At 35.8% G+C, this 24,238-nt stretch overlaps 3 protein-coding genes and 1 long non-coding RNA gene across 10 annotated transcripts in view; 3 read left to right on the forward strand and 1 right to left on the reverse strand.

The window, feature by feature from the left end:
• LOC113059477 (collagen alpha-6(VI) chain-like) overlaps positions 1–24,238 on the forward strand; it is a 1,020,620-nt gene that overhangs the window by 163,951 nt on the left and 832,431 nt on the right.
• LOC113059526 (NIMA-related kinase 11) overlaps positions 1–24,238 on the forward strand; it is an 85,962-nt gene that overhangs the window by 13,889 nt on the left and 47,835 nt on the right. The window contains exons 1-2 of one of the 4 annotated variants that reach the window (XM_026228066.1): positions 21,736–22,369; positions 22,676–22,860. The exons of 2 other annotated variants lie outside the window; for them this stretch is intronic. In XM_026228066.1, the coding sequence (XP_026083851.1) occupies positions 22,703–22,860 (158 nt within the window). In that variant the 5' untranslated portion in view covers positions 21,736–22,369; positions 22,676–22,702. Of the gene's footprint in view, positions 1–21,735; positions 22,861–24,238 lie in introns of those variants that run through there. One more of the 4 variants, XM_026228065.1, reaches the window with a different exon arrangement.
• On the reverse strand, positions 8,245–11,998 carry LOC113059572 (uncharacterized). 2 transcript variants are annotated; one of them, XR_003278096.1, is made up of 6 exons: positions 11,961–11,998; positions 9,812–9,916; positions 9,575–9,664; positions 9,397–9,460; positions 8,869–9,106; positions 8,245–8,801 (listed from the first exon to the last, which is right to left on the reverse strand). It is a non-coding gene; the product is annotated as an uncharacterized LOC113059572 (long non-coding RNA). The 2 variants fall into 2 exon arrangements; XR_003278095.1 differs by having other exon boundaries at positions 11,957–11,991.
• On the forward strand, positions 17,827–21,173 carry LOC113059555 (uncharacterized). 3 transcript variants are annotated; one of them, XM_026228115.1, is made up of 7 exons: positions 17,827–18,205; positions 18,692–19,045; positions 19,135–19,389; positions 19,504–19,591; positions 20,071–20,158; positions 20,299–20,393; positions 20,548–21,173. In XM_026228115.1, the coding sequence occupies exons 1-7, from the start codon at positions 18,175–18,177 to the stop codon at positions 20,606–20,608; spliced, it is 972 nt and encodes a 323-aa protein (XP_026083900.1). In that variant the 5' UTR covers positions 17,827–18,174; the 3' UTR covers positions 20,609–21,173. The 3 variants fall into 3 exon arrangements, with proteins under 3 accessions (XP_026083900.1, XP_026083902.1, XP_026083901.1); XM_026228117.1 differs by lacking the exon at positions 18,692–19,045 and having other exon boundaries at positions 17,828–18,205; positions 19,279–19,389; XM_026228116.1 differs by lacking the exon at positions 17,827–18,205 and having other exon boundaries at positions 18,265–18,845.

A 24,238-nucleotide genomic window follows, 5' to 3' on the forward strand; every position in this document is an offset into this window, starting at 1 on the left:
CCGTGAAGGACAAGAGAGGACCAGGCCTGGGCCATATTTTATGTGTTTGCTTTTTATTTATGCGCACCAGTCGTCCGTGAGGGGCTGGTGAGCTGTTTTGTGTTTATTTTGAGATTATTAAAGTTTCATTTGATTGTGCACCGGTTCCCGCCTCCTTCTTCCCGACGATTATGGAGTTTTTATTATTACAGTGGTGCCGACGCCCGAGAGAAGGAGGGACGCGCTGCTGAAGATCCCTCGCAGCTGTGGTGAATCCGCGGTGCCCTCGAGCTTGCGAAGAGCGTGCCGCCATGGACGCTTGAGGCAGTGGGCTGGAGCGAGTTGCCGGGGACTGGCGGGCTCGCTGCCGGCCGCCGGCGATGTGGGGGGGTGGCTGCCGTCCGTGAGGGAGCGGAGGAGTCGGCGCCGTTCGCCAGGGGGCCGGAGCCTGCTGCTTCCGTGAAGGAATCCGGAGGAGCAGGGAACGGGGGACTCCTGCCGGCTGCCCAAAACCGGAGGAGCCGTCGCCGTCCACCTGGCGGCGGAGGAGTGGCGTGCCGTCCGCCGAGGGCCGTCCAGTGCCAACGCAAGGCACCGTGTAGGAGATCACCCAGCTGGTGGAGGGCCGAGCAGCAGTGCATCTGGGAACCGGATTTTTTTTTCTTTTTTTTCCTCTCTCACCTCTCTCGTCCCTGTCGCTCCTCCTTCCATCTCCTTTTCTCTCGCCTACCCCCAGGTTCCCGCAGGTCCCCATGAGCGGTCCCCCCCGGAGGGAAGGGGTGGGGTGGGAGTAGAGCGCAGTCTCGAGGGTACCCCCCGGCCTGCGAGTGGCGATGGGGGTATGTGACGAGTGGGGCGGGGCCGAGAGACGTGGGAACAAGGAGTGAGGCCAGGTGTAGTGATTGGAGATGAGCTACACCTGCGACCCACCACCTGTCTCGAGTCCCACGTAGGAGATGGAAGGATATAAAACTGGAGCGACGACCATGAAGGATGAGAGAGGACCAGGCCTGGGCCATTATTTTATGTTTTGGTTCTTATTTGCGCGCACCAGTCAGTTTTGTGTTTATTTTGAATATTAAAATGATGTTTTGATTGTGCGCCGGTTGCCGCCTCCTCCTTCCCGATGAATATGGAGATTTTATTATTACAATGTCTATGAAGAATCACAAAGGTACTGGGTTACTCTGCCGCGGTACCTCCGAAGCAATCTAAAATAGTCAGAATATAAACACTTATTATAGGTGCACCCTAGTGATTCAGGACAAGCTAAAAACACAGTTTGGAAAATGGATTCACGGTGTACTCGCTTATTATATACATCTTTCTACATTTTAAACACAAACAAAGTTACTGACCGCAGCTCTGATTGGTTGTTTCTTACCGAGAGCAGTCCGTAACTGCAAATGGCAATAGGACCACTGGGAGGAGCAAGAGGAGCTTGATTTTTTTCACAGATTATCTGTCTCATATTCTACTGTCAGGACATAATGACAGGTTTAACAAATATGAAAAAAAAATATATATTTACAAAAGTTACCTACTGCAGCTTTAAGACAAAGAAAGCATTTCCATAGAAATGACTCTCGACTTCAGTGTAACAGCTGCCAGCCAAAACAAGATAAAGCAAAACATGTTTTTTTCTGGTTCTTTCTTGTTTGAAAATATTAATACAAATGCTTTTTGTTTGCTGATTGGCTGCAGTTGCGGTCTTAGTTTGAGTTGGTATGATTTGGTTTAAAGAGTTTATTTAACACTCATAAAATATAAATAATGTTAATTTTATTTAAATAAAAAATGTTTAAATACTCATTCAAAATCTAAGAAATATAGCAAAGGAGGGCTTATATTTATTCCATTTACATGGAACAAAATTATCATGTTTAGTCAGAAAACAGGGAATTCCATATATTCTTAAAAACAAGGCATTTTCTAAAACCAATTTTACATTTTTCTAAGGGATAAATCTATTTTTTTTTTTTACTGAAAGCTTACAGAAAACATTCAACTAAAACTTATAGATATAATCACAGCAGAAGTAAAAAGCATGTTAAAGAGATCCAGGAAAGGATGAACAAACTGAAATCTCTTCTTTAAAAAATTTCCCTGTGGATATATTCTAAACAGGAATTTTTAACAAGTCTTTTCAACCTTTTGGGGGCAAAAGGGTCAAAGTCAGATAGAGTGTAAGAAACCTCAACATCAAAGCCAAAGCAAAGAAAATCACCAATATGTTTAAAAACTATATATTATCAATGTCATTACACTTATTATCAAGTAATTTACTACTGTAAAAAGGACTTCACTGTATTTTTGGATCAGTTTAATGGATCCTTGAATTAAAGTGTCAATACCTTAAAATCATAATGACCCCACATATTTGAATGGTAACCTACTATAAATATAGTAATAGTCTTCATTAACACAACATATTAAACAGCTTTAATATTTAGTGAAGACAATTAAACTACATTTTATTTGATGGGGCTGACGAAGGACCTGGATAATGGGTAGGGGGTGCTGCTGACCCCAACAAATGTTAAGAACCACTGCTGTAGCACATGTTTTGCTTTTATGATAAATTTTGCTTGTTTTTAATTTGTAAAAATTGAATGAATGTGTGCAGCAATGCAGAGTTACAGACCAAATATGCATAATAAATGTTTTGTGATATTTTGAAGTGTTTAAAATTATAATTTTATCTTCATAAGACTTTATAATTTGATCTCATAATGCACCGACTGATTCCACTGATATTCAAAACCTGACTGAAAATAAAACTTTTTAGTTGACAGTCAACAATGCAAATTAGCACCATCCAAACAAGCAAAAAGCTAAACATTTTTTTAATATTATATATTTAATTTATTTTATGCCATGACTTTACTATGCTTTATATTTTTAAATCCTCAAACTTTCGGATTATTTCCAGGATTAAAATTAAGATTTATGCAGTGGTGACAAAACTAAACAAAGCAAAGAATAGTGTTCTGATCTCTTTTGCCACACTCTCAGAAAAATAGGTACAAAAGCTGTCACTGGGATGCTATCTTTTCAAAATGCACAGCTTTGTACCTAATGAGTCCGTATTGGTACCTAAAGTGTACATATTAGTACCTAAAAGGTACAAAAGTGTACCTTTTGAAAAGGTACTGCCCCAGTGACAGCATTTGTAACTTTTTTTCAGAGAGTGCATAACAAAACCATTCAATTCAGTTACCACACAAAGTAAATTTTTATATATCCTCAGGAAGGGACACTGCAGAGGAGCCAACTGTAATTATGAACAGAAAACAAGCAGTCATTGTGACTCCAGTTGTGTGCTTCTGCAACCTGTAACAAAATATAGCAGTGTTTAGGTTAGTGAGGGACCAAAGAAACCAACAAGTCCTCCAACTCATACGACCGTATAGGTCGTTTGTCACTATCCTCAAATACGACCCACTCGAGCATTCTCTAAGTTAGCGCCCCCATTGGCAACAGGAGGTATGATACATGAACTTTCGCCTAAATGCATTGTTGGTTTATTTTAACATGTTTGCTATTTGTGTTTTGAATTGTTTGTTTTAAACTCTCCCAGATGTTCATGGATTCTGATGATATGGATTTTAGATGACTTCGAGACATGTACAGGTAAGGTTTTCTCCCGTCTCATAAACTAGTCGATCGTTTATGAATAATTTTTTTTTATGAGTTTTTATTTTAAAATCGATACAGGACACTGTTTGTCCTATTCAACCAGTTTGACGTTCAAATCATTTAATCGAACTCTGCAGCTTTATAAAGTTAGTTTTCATTGTGATATTCGTTTGAAATTCGCCTGTGGTGGAAAGAGTAAAAGTCGCGCATTTACCATGTTTTTACCATAGTAACATGTCGCTGAACCATGTCACGTGTTATAAAACCTCAGTAACCACAACATAATGTATCTCCCGTCATAACTGTAGTTTTACTTTGGTATTTGTAGTATAAACACGTTACCTTGCTTTTTACCACAGTAACTGTGCTTATTGTGTACTCTTTAGTTAAGTAACACATTAAACACATAATTTGCCATGCCTTTAATACCTTGTTGTAATGTAATTGTAATGAAGTGTTTTTTTTTCTTTTCAGTTTTGCAGTTTCTTCATATCACATACATCTCCAGCTCCTACAACAACATTCAGTGCAGCAGCTCTTTATGAATCTCTCTCTCTCTCTCTCTCTCTCTCTCTCACTCTCTCTCTCTCTCTCATTTTCCTTTCCTATTTTTCTGAACTGTAATTCATAAATAAGTCACACATATTTTTCTTTCTTTCTTTCTCTTGTTCATCATGGCATATTTTCACAGCTCAGAATCAGATTTTGATCAGTTCTTGTATTAACAGGGAACTTGAACTCGAAGCTCAATGCTGAACTTGAAGAAGTTTCCAGTGAAGATGAAGTTCTTCAAAGGTTCGACACATCACAGGTAATGTTGAAGATATGTAGTTATAACTGATTTACTTTAATTTATCCTTACTTTATGTAAATAACCTTCCTTATAGTCCTTCCTTTCAAATATTTTGTTCACAGATCATTTCTAACACACTGTCTAAACATGTATGTATTAATGCAACAACAACAACTTTTAACTTTTTCTTTATTTCAGCTGAAAAGGAAGACCATGGGCCTGTCAAACCTTGTTTGTGGAGAGGGATGAATTTGACCATCTTGTGTGTTTACGGAGAAACCAAAAGCTGCTAAGGCAGATATTTCCAGAGGTACGTCTGTGTTGATCTGAGCACCTCGACAGAACTTTACTGCAGTTACATTTTGCACTGAATGTTATGTGTTTTTTTTTGTTTTGTTTTTTACTTTTTTAAATACCTCACGACCCAATCAGTACAAACCCCGTGCTACGTCAAAGTATTAATAATTCAAACAATTCCAGCAAATTCATATGATATTGTACAAGCGTACTCTCCAGCTTTTTCTCCTGCTGTCATTGACCATCGCCTCGGCTCTCATACAGACTGTTCCCATTGTAAATAGTCAGAGCGTTATATCCTAAAGTTTATATTGAGTCCGCTGTATTCTTTATTAGCACCGTCTTAACCCGATCTAACAGTACATGATATCTGTCCACACCTCACAGTCTTCCTTTATTTTCATGTTGATTTTAATTGAACACATCTGTCTAAAAGCAAGTCAGGAAATGCTGTGTAACTTGTCATGTGACACATCAGGGGCCTGTTGCGTAAACATAGCTATTATGTTAAGACTGTGACCAACTAGCAGTTAACCAAGAGATAATCAGTCTCATATTTCTTAGTAAAATTGGACCAATCTATGTTTTTGTAACTGACTTTAAACAATTATGACAAGTCTAGAGTAAATCAAATTAGATGGCTAACTTTTTTTAAGATTTGTCTAAGCAGTTTATGCAACCGGCCCCAGGTCTTTAATTTATCTGACCAAATTAGATAAATTAAAGGTGTTTACAACAAGAACAATAACTATAATGACTATTTTAGCATCGCTACCAACAAATTATAAAGTTCTGTTTATTATTATACACGCTGCAGTTATGTTGTCTTTAACCACTAGCCTGCTGCTAGGGGGAAGTCGTGGCTTAGTGATTAGAAAGTTTGACTCTTAACCATAAGGTTGTGGGTTTGAGTCTCGGCCCGGCAATACGACTTTTTTTTTCCCCAGAAGCAAGGCTTCCAGGGCTGCCCCAAACTGCTCCCCGGGCAACGCAACATAAATGATCCCCACTGCTCCGTGTGTGTGTGTTCACTGCTGTGTGTTTGTACTTTGGATGGGTTAAATGCAGAACATGAATTCTGAGTATGGGTCACCATACTTGGCTGTATGTCACGTCACTTTCATTTGTTGTCAATGTTTTAATTAATCATCATGTGATAAATTCAAATTTTTCCTGTCTTGCAGGATTTCTCACAGATTACTGAGTCCTTCTCCATCAGCTCTCCACAATAGCAGCCCTTCCAAAAGCATCCACATCACTCTCTCTTGTGTGGCACATCTGCTCTCAGTCGTTAGCATGTCTACTTGCATTATTTCTCCTCTAGTCAACACTCCCATCTCTACTGTGAACACTCCTGTCACTATCACCATCCCACCTACTGTATTCTATATGCCATATATATATATATATATATATGTATGTGTGTGTGTGTGTATATATATATATGTGTATATATGTGTGTATATGTGTGTGTGTGACCTTTAAGGTCATTTAATGATAGAAATGCATTTTCCAGCTGAAAATGATTTATAAAATATAATTGTTATTAACCGTTTTAGTTTGTCTTGCATATATTCACAACAGAAGCGATCAGTGATTACAGGAGATTAAGAGGTAATCATGTGAAATATAAATCTTAACAATATTTTTCTAATTAGTTAATCACTTTTAAATGGAAGAAAAGAATATGATTTCAGCTGGTGCCTTGCAACTCCTGGTTTGTAAAAAATATTATTTGGCATTTTATAAACTTCTCTGCAAACAAATTGACAACTTTTATTTATTTATTTTATATATATTATTTTTTTTTATATTAGCCAATTTAGTTTTAAAGGGGTTTTCTGTTACATAATTCTATCTGTACCTATTAGTTACTTTATCAATCAGTAATTTTTAAAAGTTGTTATTTCACAATAATATATTATTTTTTATAATAACTGCTTTTTTGTTTTTATTTCTTCATAGTGACAAACTAGAGAAAAAATGGTGTTATTGGCATTGTTTGTCTGAAAAGTTTGACATATCAATAAACACTGATATGGAAATTACTACAAATTTTTATGCCTGTTTTTTTAATTGTATTTATTTTTATTATTAATTTCCTTTTTTTCTGTAGTTCAACTGGTAGAGCTAAAAATTGCAAGATTGTAAATACATCTCCAAAAAACACACAAGTGATTAAATGTATACATTTAATACACTATAAATATAATATTATTTTTTTACACAGTATATGCAAAAATGTTGAGCTTAAATATTGTACACTAATATTAGGGTAAAGAATGTGTATAATGGGAAATATTAGGCCCTTGTTTGAAAATAACTGTAATCAACAAATCTATTGCTGAATCAGGTTTACCCCACAATGCAAATCCGTCATTTTAGTTTTATATTTAGTGGGTGAAAATAAATTCACCACAAGAACCCGGAAAAGCCTGTCATGAATGGCCGTATATAGACAAGTAAGTGTGTCGCTTCTGCTCAACTGGATTTTCATTGGCTTTGAAGTCCACTTGGCACTCGAGGACTCGCTGTGATAGGACTTTCTTTTAGCCCAAATTAAAAAACGTTTAATGTTGCAAAGTAAATTTTGCTGTTATTATTACGTCAATAATACCTTCAGTTAACAATGGTGCATTGCTATATTTCATACTTAGAATTAAGACACCAGAAAATCAACATAAGTGCCCATTTGGAAAGAGCTCAACTTATTTCATAAGATCAAGAGCAATAATACAGTGCTAATAGTAAACAAAGACAACAAATACATATTCTCACACTTCATCACACAAGGCCAATGTGTCATTCGGTAAGACAATGTGTGACAGTGTGCAGTTTATGGTTCCATACAATTCATGCAATTTAAAGAATCATAATATAAAATACCTAATTCATAAATCTCTGTAAAGAATGTCTCATCTTTGTCCTGCTCAGGAGCTTGACATCAGTAATGTGCATGAACATCTTCATAATACAGAACAGGATTCATGTTGATCTTTCCTTGATTCATCTCCCTCAGTTGTGCATGAAGTCCATGCAGTCTCTTCTAATGCAGCTTTCTGCCAGCTCTTCATCTAACTGAATTTCATTAATATGACAAAATGTTCATGTCTTAATCAAAACAACCATGGTGATTATATGTGTTGTTTACAAAATTAAATGGTGTATCTACCAAAAACCATCTTTAGTACAGAATATTCACCATACTTTATTATCCAACACCATACGCAATATTTTACTAGGAGCATAAAGACAGATAAAGTAGCATATTAAGACAAATTATATTCAAGTGAAATAAAAATGGGTTACATTAAAACCATATTATTTTAATCAGATGAAGAATCAGATGAAGAAGATGAAGGCATGGTGAAATGTATTGAGCACCAAAGAATCACATCCAGTTTCCTTCTCATCATCAGAGCTCTCCTGGTTTTCTTCAAATCCATGTCTCTATCATGATCTTCTTCAATGTCATAAACAATTTGCAAATGTTATCCAGCACAACAGTACAACTGATGAACAAGTCATGTGACCAATTCAAATCAAATCATTTTATTATCACAATACCATGAATGCAAGTATATAGGTGGTGAAATGCTTTTGTGCAAACTGCAGCATGACAAGTACTAAATATATTTGCAACACATATACAGTATTAAAAATATAAACCGTATACATAAGAGCTCAATACAGGTAGAAAATATAGTGCAATACTATACTATACAGAGAGAACAAAATGAAAACAATAAACAGCAATCACTGTATACTGTAGATATACCTCTGCAGTGCATTACAGTATGAATTAGTGCAAACAGAATATCAGGCTGCAAAATAATAGTGAGTCAGAGTCCAGTCAGTGTAGCTGATAGAGTGCAGTGCATACAGTATGAGGCTGCTGGTGTGTGTGTGTATGTGGTGTTACTGGTACGAGTTCAGTTCAGTCTGATTGCCTGTGGAAGGAACTTGTCTTGCAGTCTGCTGGTGCTGGTTCTGTGATAATGTCTGTCTGATGGTAATGGTGAGAGTAATCCATGGCTCGTGTGGCTGGAGTCTCTGACGGTCCTCAACAAAAGAAAAACCTTGCGTAGATGTCCTGGAGAGACAAAATCATTTTGTCAATTATATATTATTATTATTTAGAATTGTTGTAATGGACATACCATTGATTCCTGTTGAAGGTTGTTGGAGGTATGGGCTCTCAGTTGTGAAGTTTCTTTTATGGCCGTAACATCTGTGCGGTCACAGAGCTGTTTGGGAATCTAGTCTTCACAGTTTCAGGCTGCAGCGCTGCATTTGGTGACCATTGACTCCTCCATCTCTGGCCTCAGACCCGCTTCTCTTTAGTCTGGAGTGAAGACAAATGTTCTCAGTACCAGCTTTCCTTCTACTGCAGTCTTTCTGTACAAGTAGAAAATAATAAAAGCATTCATAACAAATCAGTAATGTATTGAAAACTCATAGTAAATATGAAGACTTCAGATGCAAAGGCATCTAAGTTCCACCTGAAATTTTCTTCTAAAATTCTTCTTAGAAGAACATTTCATACAGAACTTAAAGGCTTTTGCATCTGAAGTTTTCATACACAACACATCTCGTTCTTCATTTCTCCATCAACTGACTTCATCCTCCTTCAAAAAAAAAAAAAACTATAAGTTTTGGTGAATACAGGTGCAGGTGTCAGTACTCACCATATTCAGTCATTTTCTGCCCAAATTCCAGAAATTATGCCCTGATGATTTGTTCATTCTAGGACTTATTAAAAGATGTATATGTGAAAAATGATAATTGCTGACTTGAATGGAGATCAACATCATATGCTGTACTAATGCATTGCTTGAATACAGACACATCAATGGGGATGAGCACCTTTTCACTCATTTCTGTTTGGGCACAATAGAGCCATGTTCATTCCTCATCCCCAACAGGACTGATGTTGTTTGTGTTTTTGCTCTTCAGCTGTAAAACAAAAATATGTCTATTAACCCCATGTTTAATTACTATTGCTGGTTAAACATATTAATTAAGACAGATATAATTAAGTTAATTCACCAAAAGATTCAGGTTAGAGGATTAAATTAATATTGATTACAATTTTCTACAAACCTTTCTTGGAGAGGGCTGATCATGACAAGAACTTGCTAAGCCTCACTAGTAGACGTTCAGTTGACAAAACTGAAAGAGGCCATCATGCAACCATCCGCTCTGTTTCTACCTTACAACAGAGCAAGAGAGAATGTGTTAGTTAGTGGAGAGAGTAAAGGACTAAGATGAAGAGAAACAAGCAAAGAAAGGCAGAATCTTGCGTTTGAGTTTAACAAAATGAGAGGGAAGAAAGCTGTATCTTCAAGCTATATTATTCTCAATTGTTTTCTACACTATAACATGCAGCAGGATTGTTGTAAGCAGTTTAAGGGGGGGGGGGGGGGTGAAATGCTAGTTTTCACTCAATATCCTGTTAATCTTGAGTACCTATAGAGTAGTTCTGCATCCTTCATAACTCCAAAAAGTCTTTATTTTTATTATATTTATAAGAGAAAGATAGTCTGTACCGATTTTTACCGGAAAAACACGAGCGCCTAGAGGCGTGACGTGTGGGCGGAGCTAAAGAATCACGAGCGCCAGTAGGCTTTTGCGTTGAGAGCGTTTGGAAGCTGTGACACAGATCCAGAGGCTGAAATTTAACAAGAGCAGCATCAGCAAAGGCGTCTCTATGTGGTATGTACTGAAACTGTATATATTTGCTTAGCGGTTTTGGAAAATGACTAAGTTCCACTTTAAGCTGTACATGTGGAAAGTGCAGTTTGATGACAACATCGCATGTTGTTTACTTGATGTGCTTACACGCCGATAGCTAAGTTAACAACACAGAGATATTTGAAGCAGTTTTACTCACCGCCTGCGGTTCCAAAACACGATCGTGACCCTTTTTCGTTGGGACTGCATTATCCTTAAGAAATAAACGATGTGCAAATCCGGCATCAAACTGGGCCTTGTTTGTAAAACAAGCATCTTCGAAATGCAGGGAACAAACACAAACACTTGCACAACTCCGTTGATGCTCTGTAAAAATAAACTCCGTCCACTGGTCCCTTAATGCTGTTTTTTATTTTGGTAATCTGTGCAGGGTTGTCTTACCCTGGCAACCAAAAACACACTCCTTTTGTGACATTTCGCGACGCTCTCGCTCTGATCAGTGAATGTCTGTGCTCTCAGTGCACTGCTATACGGGAGCGCGCGCTCTTCCGGCAGAAGTGCCTCAGGACCCATATAAGGAAATTCCGCTCCATTTAACGTCACACAGAGCCATACTCGAAAAAACCTTTTCGAAACTTGTGACAAACCGGAAGAGGTTTTTTTGGAACAGAAATACTTCTTCAAACGTACAACTTAATTTTTGAAACTTTGTCCATGTTTAGCATGGGAATCCAACTCTTCAACAGTGTAAAAAACTCAGTATGCATGAAATAGCATTTCACCCCCCCTTTAAAGACCTCTTCATACCAAGGATGAGTCCATACTGCAACTATTTAACATTAAATTACACAGAGGAACAACATCATTGGAATATATTTTCCAGCTGATGAACATTAAACAGCCAATCAAAATGCACGTTTAAGAAGCTTGATCATTTAAAGTGGCAGACAACAACGTCGCTGCAGTGTGTATAATAATAAACATAACTTTATCATTGGTTGATGTTGGTGTGGATGCTAAAATAGTTATTGTAGTTACTATTCTTGGTGTGAACAGCCTTAAATTATCTAATTTGGCCAAATTAACTGAAGATCTGATGTGTCACATGACAAGTTACACAGCATTTCCTGACTTGCTTTTAGACAGATGTGTTCAATTAAAATCAACATGAAAATAAAGGAAGACTGTGAGGTGTGGACAGATATCATGTACTGTTAGATCGGGTTAAGACGGTGCTAATAAAGAATACAGCGGACTCAATATAAACTTTAGGATATAACGCTCTGACTATTTACAATGGGAACAGTCTGTATGAGAGCCGAGGCGATGGTCAATGACAGCAGGAGAAAAAGCTGGAGAGTACGCTTGTACAATATCATATGAATTTGCTGGAATTGTTTGAATTATTAATACTTTGACGTAGCACGGGGTTTGTACTGATTGGGTCGTGAGGTATTTAAAAAAGTAAAAAACAAAACAAAAAAAAACACATAACATTCAGTGCAAAATGTAACTGCAGTAAAGTTCTGTCGAGGTGCTCAGATCAACACAGACGTACCTCTGGAAATATCTGCCTTAGCAGCTTTTGGTTTCTCCGTAAACACACAAGATGGTCAAATTCATCCCTCTCCACAAACAAGTCTTCCTTTTCAGCTGAAATAAAGAAAAAGCAAAAAGTTGTTGTTGTTGCTTTAATACCCCCTTCCTCAAATCTTACCCTGGAGGTCCAATGCACTGCAGAGTTTAGCTCCAACCCTGATTAAAGTCATCTGTCTGCCATTTTCAAATGATCCCAAAGACATTGATTGATACTGATTAGCATGCTCAGGTGTGTTTGATTAGGGTTAGCGCTAAACTCTGCAGGAAAGTGGATCTCGAGGTCCAGATTTGAGGATCCCTGCTTTAATACATACATGTTTAGACAGTGTGTTAGAAATGATCTGTGAACAAAATATTTGAAAGGAAGGACTATAAGGAAGGTTATTTACATAAAGTAAGGATAAATTAAAGTAAATCAGTTATAACTACATATCTTCAACATTACCTGTGATGTGTCGAACCTTTGAAGAACTTCATCTTCACTGGAAACTTCTTCAAGTTCAGCATTGAGCTTCGAGTTCAAGTTCCCTGTTAATACAAGAACTGATCAAAATCTGATTCTGAGCTGTGAAAATATGCCATGATGAACAAGAGAAAGAAAGAAAGAAAAATATGTGTGACTTATTTATGAATTACAGTTCAGAAAAATAGGAAAGGAAAATGAGAGAGAGAGAGAGAGAGAGTGAGAGAGAGAGAGAGAGAGAGAGAGAGATTCATAAAGAGCTGCTGGACACTGAATGTTGTTGTAGGAGCTGGAGATGTATGTGATATGAAGAAACTGCAAAACTGAAAAGAAAAAAAAAACACTTAATTACAATTACATTACAACAAGGTATTAAAGGCATGGCATTGTGGTTAAAGTTTTTTTTTAACTACAAATACCACAGTAAAACAGTTATCATGGTAAAAAAAAAATATATGGTAAGTGTTGTGGTCACTGGTCATTTCACATTCGTTGCGATTGCCACACACATTCGTTCACTGGCATTCACAACATATTTGTAAAGAAAACGTCAAACTGCATTTACTTTGACATTAATTGCATAAAATAAACCATAAAATAAAATTGTTTACCCACCTGGACAAGGACGCTTGGTAAGATTATGGGTCACGCCTCCTTTTTGTGGGTGGTAACGATGGTAACGACAGTCAAAAGTCATTTGATGACGACACACCCGACAAACGAGACTGTCGTAATACGGCCGCTAGAGGGCGCTTGATTTGATAATAGGTCGTAATACGCTGCTTGCACAAACGATCTATGTGGTCGTTTTTAAGAGGAGGACAGTCTCAAAGAAACAAATAGGTTCAGATATGTGATATATTGTATGCTAGTTAAATAGACTCACAACATCAGAGAAAATAACTATTTTTGTATTATTTCTTTGCAACTCGTTTGCTTGAATAAAATCAATGTTTGTCTTTCAAAATCAATGACTTTTGTCAATGGAACTTAAAATGAGCAATTTTTAGCATAATGTCTGTTCTTTTCAGTAATATTATGTGAAAGACCAAAGTTGTGAAGTAAGATTTTTACTGAATAATAGTTTTAATGTCTCTGTACATTTCTCACACAACATAACGAGAGGTCCTGATGCTATTTTAGATTGTATCTCAGGTGTAAAACATTTACAAAGAAATTATACCTTGACTAAAAGGATAATGTGTCAAAAATGTAATTATCTTTAAAGCTTTGGAGCATGTTTTACATCTGTAGATGGGAAAATAATGTTAAAAAACTTTTCATTCTTACTTGCCCTTTTTGGTTTTTATATCGGACCATGAGTGCTAATGATATTAGGAAAGAGATGGAAATCAGCATCGGTCATAGCAACTTCATTATGCAAATAATTAATTAGAAACGGTCACAATAGATATTTTAGATATCTGTAACAGATATTATCTCGAGATATTTTAGCTGTCTGATTAAACTATCTACAGTAAGAGATACTCTGAATAAATCAAGTGTTCTGTGCTCCTCAGGTGTTCTCAGTAAGTGTAGTGTGAGTTATGTTTCTCTGAGTCCGGTCTGTGCTGCGAGGGGATCCAATGTTTCTATTAACTGTAGATATGAATATCCAGATGATCAACAAGTACAGCAAGTGATGTGGTGTTCAATGAGATCAAACCATGACAACTGTGTGAATGAGCCGTATGTTTATGATAGTGAATTCAACAATAATCAAAAGAACTTCCAATACATTGGAGACAACACCTCAAAACATTGTTTTCTTTCGATCAGTAATATTGATCAAACACATTCTGGAGAGTATGAATTCAGATTTATGACCAATGGGGACAAATATACAGGAGATCCTGGAGTGAACATTTTAGTAAAAGGTAAATATAAAAGATTTACTCTAAAAATTACTTCTTGATGCTTTTGTTGTTTTGTTTAAAATAAATCTGCCAGTTAATTTTTGTTTGTTTGTTTGATAGATTTAAAAGTGTCCATGAGCAGATCAAGAGAAAATGGAAGCACAATAGTTGGAGACTCTCTGAATTTGACGTGCACACTCAGCTGTTCTGGTAATTTAGCTGATGTTCAGTGGTTTAAGAATCGTGATCTGATTCGACACTCAGAGCCCGTCCTCACCTTCAGCAGAATAACAGCTGAAGACTCGGGGAATTACTCTTGTTCTTTGAGAAACTACAAAACAACTGAAGAAATTACCATTTACATTGTGTTACAGTGTCTGGTCTGTGTCCACTAGTGGTGTCTCTGCCCCATAGTCACCCCACTGCAGGCACTACATTTCCCACTAGCCTTTGTCTGATTCATCACTGTTAATTGCACACCTGGTAATTGCACTCAGCTCCACTTTCATCGTTTTCACCGGTCCATATAAACCCGTCTGTTTCTATCTGTTTCATGGAGTTCTTGTTTCACATCACCCTGCTTTCTCGTGCTCCCTAGTGGTTTTCATGTTTCATGTGTCTTGTTTTTTGAACTGCTTTTGTTGTTTTTGACCTCTTGCCTGTTTTTGGATTGATTTTTGGATTCCCCATTAAACAATGTAAATTATATCTTTTTCTGGTCCTCAACAGATGTCACCAGGTCTCCAACCATTCTGGTTATTGTGGGTTTTTGTTTTTTATTCTCACTTTTGCTCACTGCAGCTGTGATTCTTATAAGCAGGTAGGGCATTTTGATTTGTTTGTGCTTGCACATGCCAATATATTATACATCTCTCAGTGAATCTGAATAAAACATTAATTGATTATTCCACAAGTCAAGTCATCTTTATTCATAGTGTTTTATACAATAGAGATTGTTTCAAAGCTGCTTAAATAAGAAAGTAACAGAATCAATGATTCAAACATAACCAAAAATTAGACAAATCCAGATTATATGAATTATCATTCAATGACCATTTTTGCACCCATTTCTTCCTGCTTAAAGATCAGGATACATCACACCAGCATTAGGTGGAAAGCAAGACTTCTGTCCTTCTAGTCTGTCCTGCAGCTTAAAAATTTAAAGCTTAGAAACCAGAATGAAGAAAATAGTAATATTTTTTTATAAGGAATAATTAAATAATTCTGTCACATTTTCTCTTACAAGGAAAGCAAAAACTCAAGTAAAACCAAAGAAGAAAAGAGAAGAAGCTGAGGGTTCTCTTTACTGCACTCTTCAAACAACTGTAAATATGAAACCTAATATAAAATCTTACAAACATAAAACATTTATCCTTAAAGAGTTAACATGACATGTAAAAAAAAGTAAGAATCAAAAAAAGTACTTACGATGGGGAATTGTTTTATTTGGACTCCTCTGTGCATGCTCTTTGAGGTGGTGACCATAGACCTCCATTATATGAGTCACAGACAAGAACGGGTTGGGCCTAAAAATATCAAAATGGGAAATACTGCGGAAACAAAGAAACCTACATCTTGGATGCCCTTGAGGTAAGCTAAAACTTATAAAAATTTAATTTGAAAGTGAACTATCCCTTTAAGCAGCAAGTCATGTTTGGTCAAACAACTTCATCAGATCATGAGCTAAACTGGTCTTTTCAGCAGGGTAGGTGTGAAATAGAAAAAAAGTGACAGTTAGGTCTATATGTAAAAATATATTCTGTTTATCTGTTTCCTTTTCACTAACCCCCAAGAAACCGAAGTTGTACTACAGGAAATGTAATGCTTCAAGTGTGAGAATTCAAGAGACACAACACTGTGGTCTTTTTATAAAATGTATTTATTGTTATTCTGAGCAGTAGTTATGGAGATGATGTGATATGATTAACAAATCACCATATTTGACAACATATTTGTCCATCTTGACAAAATATTGATAGTGAATATGAGTTTGTGTGTGTTTCACTGAAATGATCTAGGTCTTCAAACACAAAGCAGCATTATGAAAGTGTGTCGCGATCGGAGGCATAAGACCACGGCAATATGAAATTCCAGAGCAGGTGAATTTATTGTGTGGATAGTGTAGATCCCACAGCAAAACAAAACAAAAAAATTAAGAAAACAATATTTACAAGTCTCTTTGTTGGATCATAAACACAACAACAAAAGGTACTTTAACACAAGCTTCTATCGCTTGTTCCCTCAACACCAAACAACCTGACCTCAATTCATGGCAAGTGATGAGCAACATGTAAAGCTCTGGCAGCCAATTTATAGTCTAGGCCACACGCCAGGTTGTACCAATCTACAGATAAGTTTACTTCCTTACATATGCACTTCTGGGGCCTGTTTCAGAAAAGCGGGTAAGTGAAAATTCTGAGTATGTTAACCCTGAAAAGAGGGAAACTCTAGGTTTTCTGTTTCAGAATGGGAGGTTTGTCAAACCTGAGAAAGCAGGGTAAGTCAAGCCTGTTTCTGAAAGAGAGGTAACTTATACTCTGTTACCATGGTAACTTACTCTGTGAACCTAACCTGGTCAGAAGCCGGTTTTCTTCGGTAAAAGAAAGACCTCTTTTTGGCCCAAAAGTGCCGGTACTCTATTATAGCCTATATATATATATATATATATATATATATATATATATTAGAATTTTTTTTTGATGACTCCCTCATTCCCTGAGGTAACATCATCTGATTCTGACCATGTTCTTATAGTACTCAGAGTCTGAAGCCAGGAGAGCATATTAAGTGTTGTTCACTGATTTATTTGTACCGAGCCAAGTGTGCGCGTTTCACACACCCTCTCTGGCCACTTTGAGTTGTTGACACTGACAGTGGCAAAAGCAACACATGCGCTTATCACTTGTAAAACTCAAGGGTGTATGGGTAATTTAGTCTCTGCTCTTGGTGGGACGAATTAGGACGCTTGCATTGTGAAGGGCGCTATGAAATAATAATTTAAAACACTTCAAAATATTTAATTCAAGGATCCATTAAGCTGATCAAAAAATACAGACCTTTTTTCAGTAGTAAATGACTTGACAATAAGTGACAGCATTTGTTCCTTTTTTTTTCAGAGAGTGTATAACAAAACCATTCAATTCAGTTACCACAAAAAGTAATTTTTTATATATCTTCAGGAAGGGACACTGCAGAGGAGCCAACTGTAATTGTGAACAGAAAACAAGCAGTCATTGTGACTCCAGTTGTGTGCTTCTGCAACCTGTAATATAATATAGCAGTGTTTAGGTTAGTGAGGGACCAAAGAAACAAATAGGTTCACTCTTTTGCTTCAATGTCTTTCAAAATCCGTGACTTTTGTCAGTGGAACTTAAAATTAGCAATTTTTAGCATAATGTCTGTTCTTTCCAATAATATTATGTGAAGGGTGAGCACAGTTGTGAAGTAAGATTTTTACTGAATAATAGTTTCAATGTCTCTTTACATTTCTCACACAACATAACAAGAGGTACTGATGCTATTTTGGATTGAATCTCAGATGTAAAACATTTACAAAGAAATTATACCTTGACTAAAAGGATATTGTGTCAAAAATTACATTTTCTTTAAAGTTTTTGAGCATGTTTTACATCTGTAGATGGGAAAATAATATTAAGAATTTTTAGAGACGTTTCATTCTTACTTGCCCTTTTTGGTTCTTATATCGGACCATGAGTGCTAATGTTATTAGGAAGGAAATGTAAATCAGCATCCGTCATAGCAACTTCTTCTTTTCTTCATTTTCTCTTGCATTTTGTCTGACACTCTGCACAAAACATCTTCTGTGAGCTAAATAACTGAAACAGACAATTGCGATGCTGCAAATTATTCTGCTTCTTCTGCCTGGTAAGGAAATATTTTCTTATGTATTTTGTACATTTTATTGGTTGACCATATATACATTTATATAAAATTATAATAAACTTAAATTTAAGTGAATATATAAAATGAAGACCAAATCTGAGGCCACTAAAATTTTGTGTTCTTTTTATTTTCTAATGAAAAGGTTAGATGTTTAGATTTTTTAAAAATATCTGGTGTATATGGAGTGCATATCTTATTTGATTAGTGGCAAATCTTGAATATCTCTTATTTATTTAATCCATAGCTTTTCTTTACTGTACTTTTTTTATGTGGTCTCAGACTTGTGGACTTCACTGTATCTCTGATATTGCTGATTGATTCATTATGTAAATCATTTATTAAAAACTGTCACAATAGGTATTTTAGATATCTGTAACAGATATTATCTCAAGAGATATTTTAGCTGTCTGATTAAACTATCTACAGTAAGAGATACTCTGAATAAATCAAGTGTTCTGTGCTCCTCAGGTGTTCTCAGTAAGTGTAGTGTGAGTTATGTTTCTCTGAGTCGGGTCTGTGCTGCGAGGGGATCCAATGTTTCTATTAACTGTAGATATGAATATCCAGATGATCAACAAGTACAGCGAGTGATGTGGTGTTCAATGAGATCAAACAATGGCAGGTGTGTGGTTAAGCCGTACGTTTATGATAGTGAATCCAACAATAATCAAAAAAACTTCCAATACATTGGAGACAAAACCTCAAATTGTTCTCTTGTGATCAGTAATATTGATCAAACACATTCTGGAGAATATAAATTCAGATTTATAACCAATGGGAACAAATGGACAGGTCACCCTGGAGTGAACATTTTAGTAGACGGTAAATATAAAAGATTTACTCCTGATACTTTTGTTGTTTTGCTTGTTTTTATTAAAATAAATCTCCTAGTTCAATTTGTATTTTGATAGATTTAAAAGTGTCCATGAGCAGGTCAAGAGAAAATGGAATCACAATAGTTGGAGACTCTCTGAATTTGACGTGCACACTCAGCTGTTCTGGTAATTTAGCTGATGTTCAGTGGTTTAAGAATCGTGATCTGATTCGACACTCAGAGCCCGTCCTCACCTTCAGCAGAGTAACAGCTGAAGACTCGGGGAATTACTCTTGTTCTTTGAGAAACTATAAAACAACTGTATCTGAAGAAATTACCATTTACATTGAAGGTTGGTCAAACTGATTATATATATATATATATTTAATACATACATATTTATATTTGGTAAATGAGAGATGTGCATAATTGACAATAAATAGTATCTTTGTGTTCTCCTCAACAGATGTCACCGGGTCTCCAACCGTTCTGATTATTGTGCTGTTTTTATTCTCACTTGTTTTCATCACTGCAGCAGTGATTCTTATAAAAAGGTAGGACATTTTGATTCGTTTGTACTTACACACACCAATATATTGTTGAAATTAATCATTAACGGCACAAAAAAGAAGAAGTCTGATTGTTCATTTGTTTATATTGTTGTCAGGAGAGTTTTGTAATGTTGGTGAGGGTCAGTGGTTAAGGCTTATGACACAAAGTTGCCAAACTGCATCGACCCAAAATAAAATGTAATGTGTTATATTTTAGGATTGCAAAGTATTGTATTATATTTTAAGGTTAAAGGAAGTAACTTTAAACTTAATTGATAATGTTCTGGTATTCCTCTGCCAAAACGTTATCCATTTTTCTATAACTTTTGACCACAGTATGTATGTATTTAATTGATTAATAATGAAATAAGCAATATTTTTAAAAATATTTTCACAGAATCAACCCCCTTTCCTAAGAATATATTTGATGCATCAGCTAAGCTGTGCTATTTATAATGCATATTTGTCACATTTACTCTTAGAAGGGAAGCAAAAATGAAAGAAAAACAAGTGGAAGAAAGAGAAGAAGCCAAGGATTCTCTTTACAGCACAGTTCAACCTCAAACAACTGTAAATATATTTATAAAATATATTTGTAACATATAATATACATTTATGTATGTATGTATGTATGTGTATATATCCAGCATGTGTACTTGCACGACAGTTATATGTCTGTTAAATGTTCTTCATCATCTGTTTGCTGTCAGGATAACAAAAACCTACCAGGAGCTGAGGATGTACAGCAGGAAGATGAAGTGCAATATTCATCTGTCACCATTAAACCCAAAGAACTGCTTCAAGTGTGAGCATCCAAGACATAGAGAACTGTGGTCAAATATACTGTAATGGAGATGATGAAAAAACAACACAATTTGACATCACATTTATATATCTTGACATAATATTGATATTAAATGATATGGGTATTTCACTGTAATGATCTTCTTTATTTCTAGGTCTTCAAACACAGAGCAGGAGGATGATTCAACTATCTACAGCGCAGTGATGAACGGTTAATAATACTTTCAGAAACTAAGATAGGCCTATAGATTTGTCTCGTGAAATAAAAGTAAACGGGCCTCTTTGTGTGTGTGTGTGTGTGTATGTTTTAGCTCTAAAAATGTTAGATGAATTCTGTGGTAACTTCTCCTATACAAATATAAATGTGCTTCATTTGAACTAGATTTATAAAAGCATTTTTTTGGCATCTGGGTTGGGAGTTGACAGTCTGATAATCATTGCTTGATACAAAGAACAGTAAAAAAGAAACAAAAAACGACAGAACTAAAAAAACGTAAACTTTAGAGTTATGTTAATAAATGCATTAAATTATGAGAAACATTCTGGGGGTTGGGATGTGAATAGGCTATAACAAATGGAGATTTCACACTTAAGGACATGCAGTTTTGTGGTGTTTTGCTTTTTAATACATTTTTAATTGTAAGGAATGTAATGAATGTGCAACTATTGTTATAGAAAAAAGAGAGAGTGTGTCTGAACCCCGAACATTATCAGGAAGGCTATTCCAGAGTTAGGGAGCCAAATGTGAGAAAGCTCTACCTCCTTTAGTGGACTTTGCTATCCTAGGAACGACCAAAAGTCCAGCGTTTCGTGACCTTAGGGTGCGTGATGGGTTGTAGCGTGGTAGAAGGCTAGTTAGGTACGCAGGAGCTAAACCATTTAGGGCCTTATAGGTAAGTAATGATAATTTGTAACTGATACGGAACTTTATAGGTAGCCAGTGCAGAGACTGTAAAATTGGGGTAATATGATCATATTTTCTTGACCTCGTAAGGACTCTAGCTGCTGCATTTTGGACGACCTGTAGCTTGTTTATTGAAGAAGCAGGACAACCACCTAGAAGTGCATTACAATAGTCCAGTCTAGAGGTCATGAATGCATGAACTAGCTTTTCTGCATCAGAAACAGATAACACGTTTCGTAGCTTGGCAATGTTTCTAAGATGGAAGAATGCAGTTTTTGTAACATTGGAAATATGATTTTCAAAAGACAAATTGCTGTCTAATATAACACCTAGATTTCTGACTGTAGAGGAAGTAACAGGACATCCATCTAGTTGCAGATTGTAATCTACCAGATTCTGTGTAGTGTTTTTTGGTCCAATAATTAATATCTCTGTCTTATCCGAATTTAATAGGAGAAAATTATTTGTCATCCAATCTTTTACATTTTTAACACACTCTGTTAGCTTAGATAATTGGGAAGTTTCATCTGGTTTCATCAAATGTGCAACCATTGTTATAGAACAAATAAGCATAATAAAGATTTTGTGACTTTGTTAGGTTTTGTTATTATATATTCTTCTACTTTTAAGCATTGCTTGATACAAAGAACTGTAAAAAATTTGTAGTTATGTTAATAAATTCATTAAATTATACGAAACATTCTGGGGGAATCTAAATAGAATATAACAAATGGAATTTTGACACTTAAGGATTTGCAGTTTTGTGTTGTTTTGCTGTTTAATACATTTTTAATCGTAGGAAATGTAATGAATGTGCAACTATTGTTATAGAACAAATAAGCATAACAAAGATTTTGTGACATTTTTTTCTTTTTAAGCATACGTGCTCCTATTATTTGATTTCATAACTGATCAAGATTCATATCCATAATCGTAAAACTGTACTTGGTTGACGGTCAACGCTGCACATTAGCGCCATCTAAAGGAGAAACATTCCACTGCACAGTTCCCATGACAACCATTCAACACACGGAAGTTGAGCGCTTGTGTTCGAACGAACTTCCGACGCACAGGTGAGGTTAAAAACATCTATCATCAGCTGCAATAATTTGTTATATAAAACAGAGCGAGCAAATGTAATGAATTTGTTTAATCTTTTTGATTAGCTCATTTATTATGCATCGCTAAATATACTAACTGAACTGAAAAATTGTTCTCGTAAGTCAATTTCAAAATAATTGTTGTTTATTTTGCATATACATTTAGTTTTCAATTCAGGAACTTAAAATACCAAATCACAAAACAAATAACCAAAAGAAAAAGAAATAAGGTCCGAAGAGAGCATCTGTTGACATTTTCTCATCTTTTTCTCTTTGTAGTCGGCTGCTCTGGTGCCTGACCGAAAGATGCCCAGGTTTCGTGAGCGTCCAGGACAAGCACAATGCCATCCTGAGCAGAACGGTCTGATAGCTAACAGATACATCATCCAGCAGAGACTCGGGAAGGGCAGCTTCGCCACTGTTTACCTCGTTCAAGACACAAGATCAGTAGCAGCTGAGAAACTGTAAGTCCTTTAATATTTGACACCACCAATGTTCTTTACAACAGTGATTCCCATGCAGTCTGCTTCCAGAGGACCTGCTCAGACGACTACATTTAACCCTGTATTGGTTAGTTAAGTTTAGTAGAGACGTCTCCACACTAGTGGTCACCATGCATTTACTGTAGTGTTATAAAATTAGTCAAGGCAGGGTAATTAATGGGTTAAGAAAAAATATGCTATTACAAACTGTCATAAATTAGAATATCTCTTAACTGAAGTGAAAAAATATCACAGATTGTATCAGTTTCCGAGGTGTTTGAAGAACTGAGAAAAGACTGCATGTACTTGGACAACCTTCCAATAACCACATTCACAACCCCCATCATAAGCACACACACAAACACACACACACACACACACACACGTGCTCATGGCCTAATTATATAATATACCTATACTGTATAAGTCTGTTGGTCTACTTTTGAAACTATAAGCTTTGAAGCTTACAGTAAGTCTTGATGATTATGCATAAAATGTCCAATAAAAAAGTCAATGTGATAGTGATATTCTTGTGCACATTAAGGTTTTGTTGAAATGATTCAAATTCTGGCAATAATGAATTTATTTTCTCTCTCTTCCAAATGAACTACTTCCTCCAGCCACTTGGGAGCAGCATTGGTCTTTGTAACTAGTAACCAGTCTGTCTTATTTTCTGTATTATTAGATAGTTGAGGAACCCTGCATGTTACTATCAAACTATCTGTTATTCCTTATGATCACAAACGGTGTAAGATCAAACTCTTTATTATGCTTTCATTATAGAGCAATATTTACAGTTCATGTAAACATTCAACATATATATTTTAAATTTTTTGAAAGCCGATGTCTTATGTGTGGTTATATTTATTTGACCAAAAACAGTAAAAGCAGTAATACTGTGAAATATTATTACAGTTAATTTATTTTTATTATTTTTATTTTAATAACCCTTTGTGATGACAAAGCTGAAATTTCTGCAGTCTTCAGTGTCAAATGGTCCTTAAAAAAATCATTCTATGCTGAAAACAGTGAATATTTTTGTAGAAGCTGTGACACATTTCCACGATTCTTTGATGAATATACAGCTAAAAACAACAGCATTTATTTGAAATAGAAAACCTTTGTAACAAAGGTTAAAAAATAAAAACTATGAAATTTATGAAATTATTATTTTTTCAATAGTTTTGTGAAATGAACCATGATATTTTTTTGAAGTAAACGTCCAGCGAAAAAAAATGAAACTAACCGTTATTATTTACTCATCCTCATATCGTTCCTTACCAATAATATTTAGTTCTTTCAGTAGAGCTCAAAAGGCAAAGTAGCCACTCTTGTCCATGCAATTCAAATGAACAGGAAT

This window comes from Carassius auratus, chromosome 41 (assembly GCF_003368295.1).
Source record: "Carassius auratus strain Wakin chromosome 41, ASM336829v1, whole genome shotgun sequence".
Classification (NCBI taxonomy): domain Eukaryota; kingdom Metazoa; phylum Chordata; class Actinopteri; order Cypriniformes; family Cyprinidae; genus Carassius; species Carassius auratus.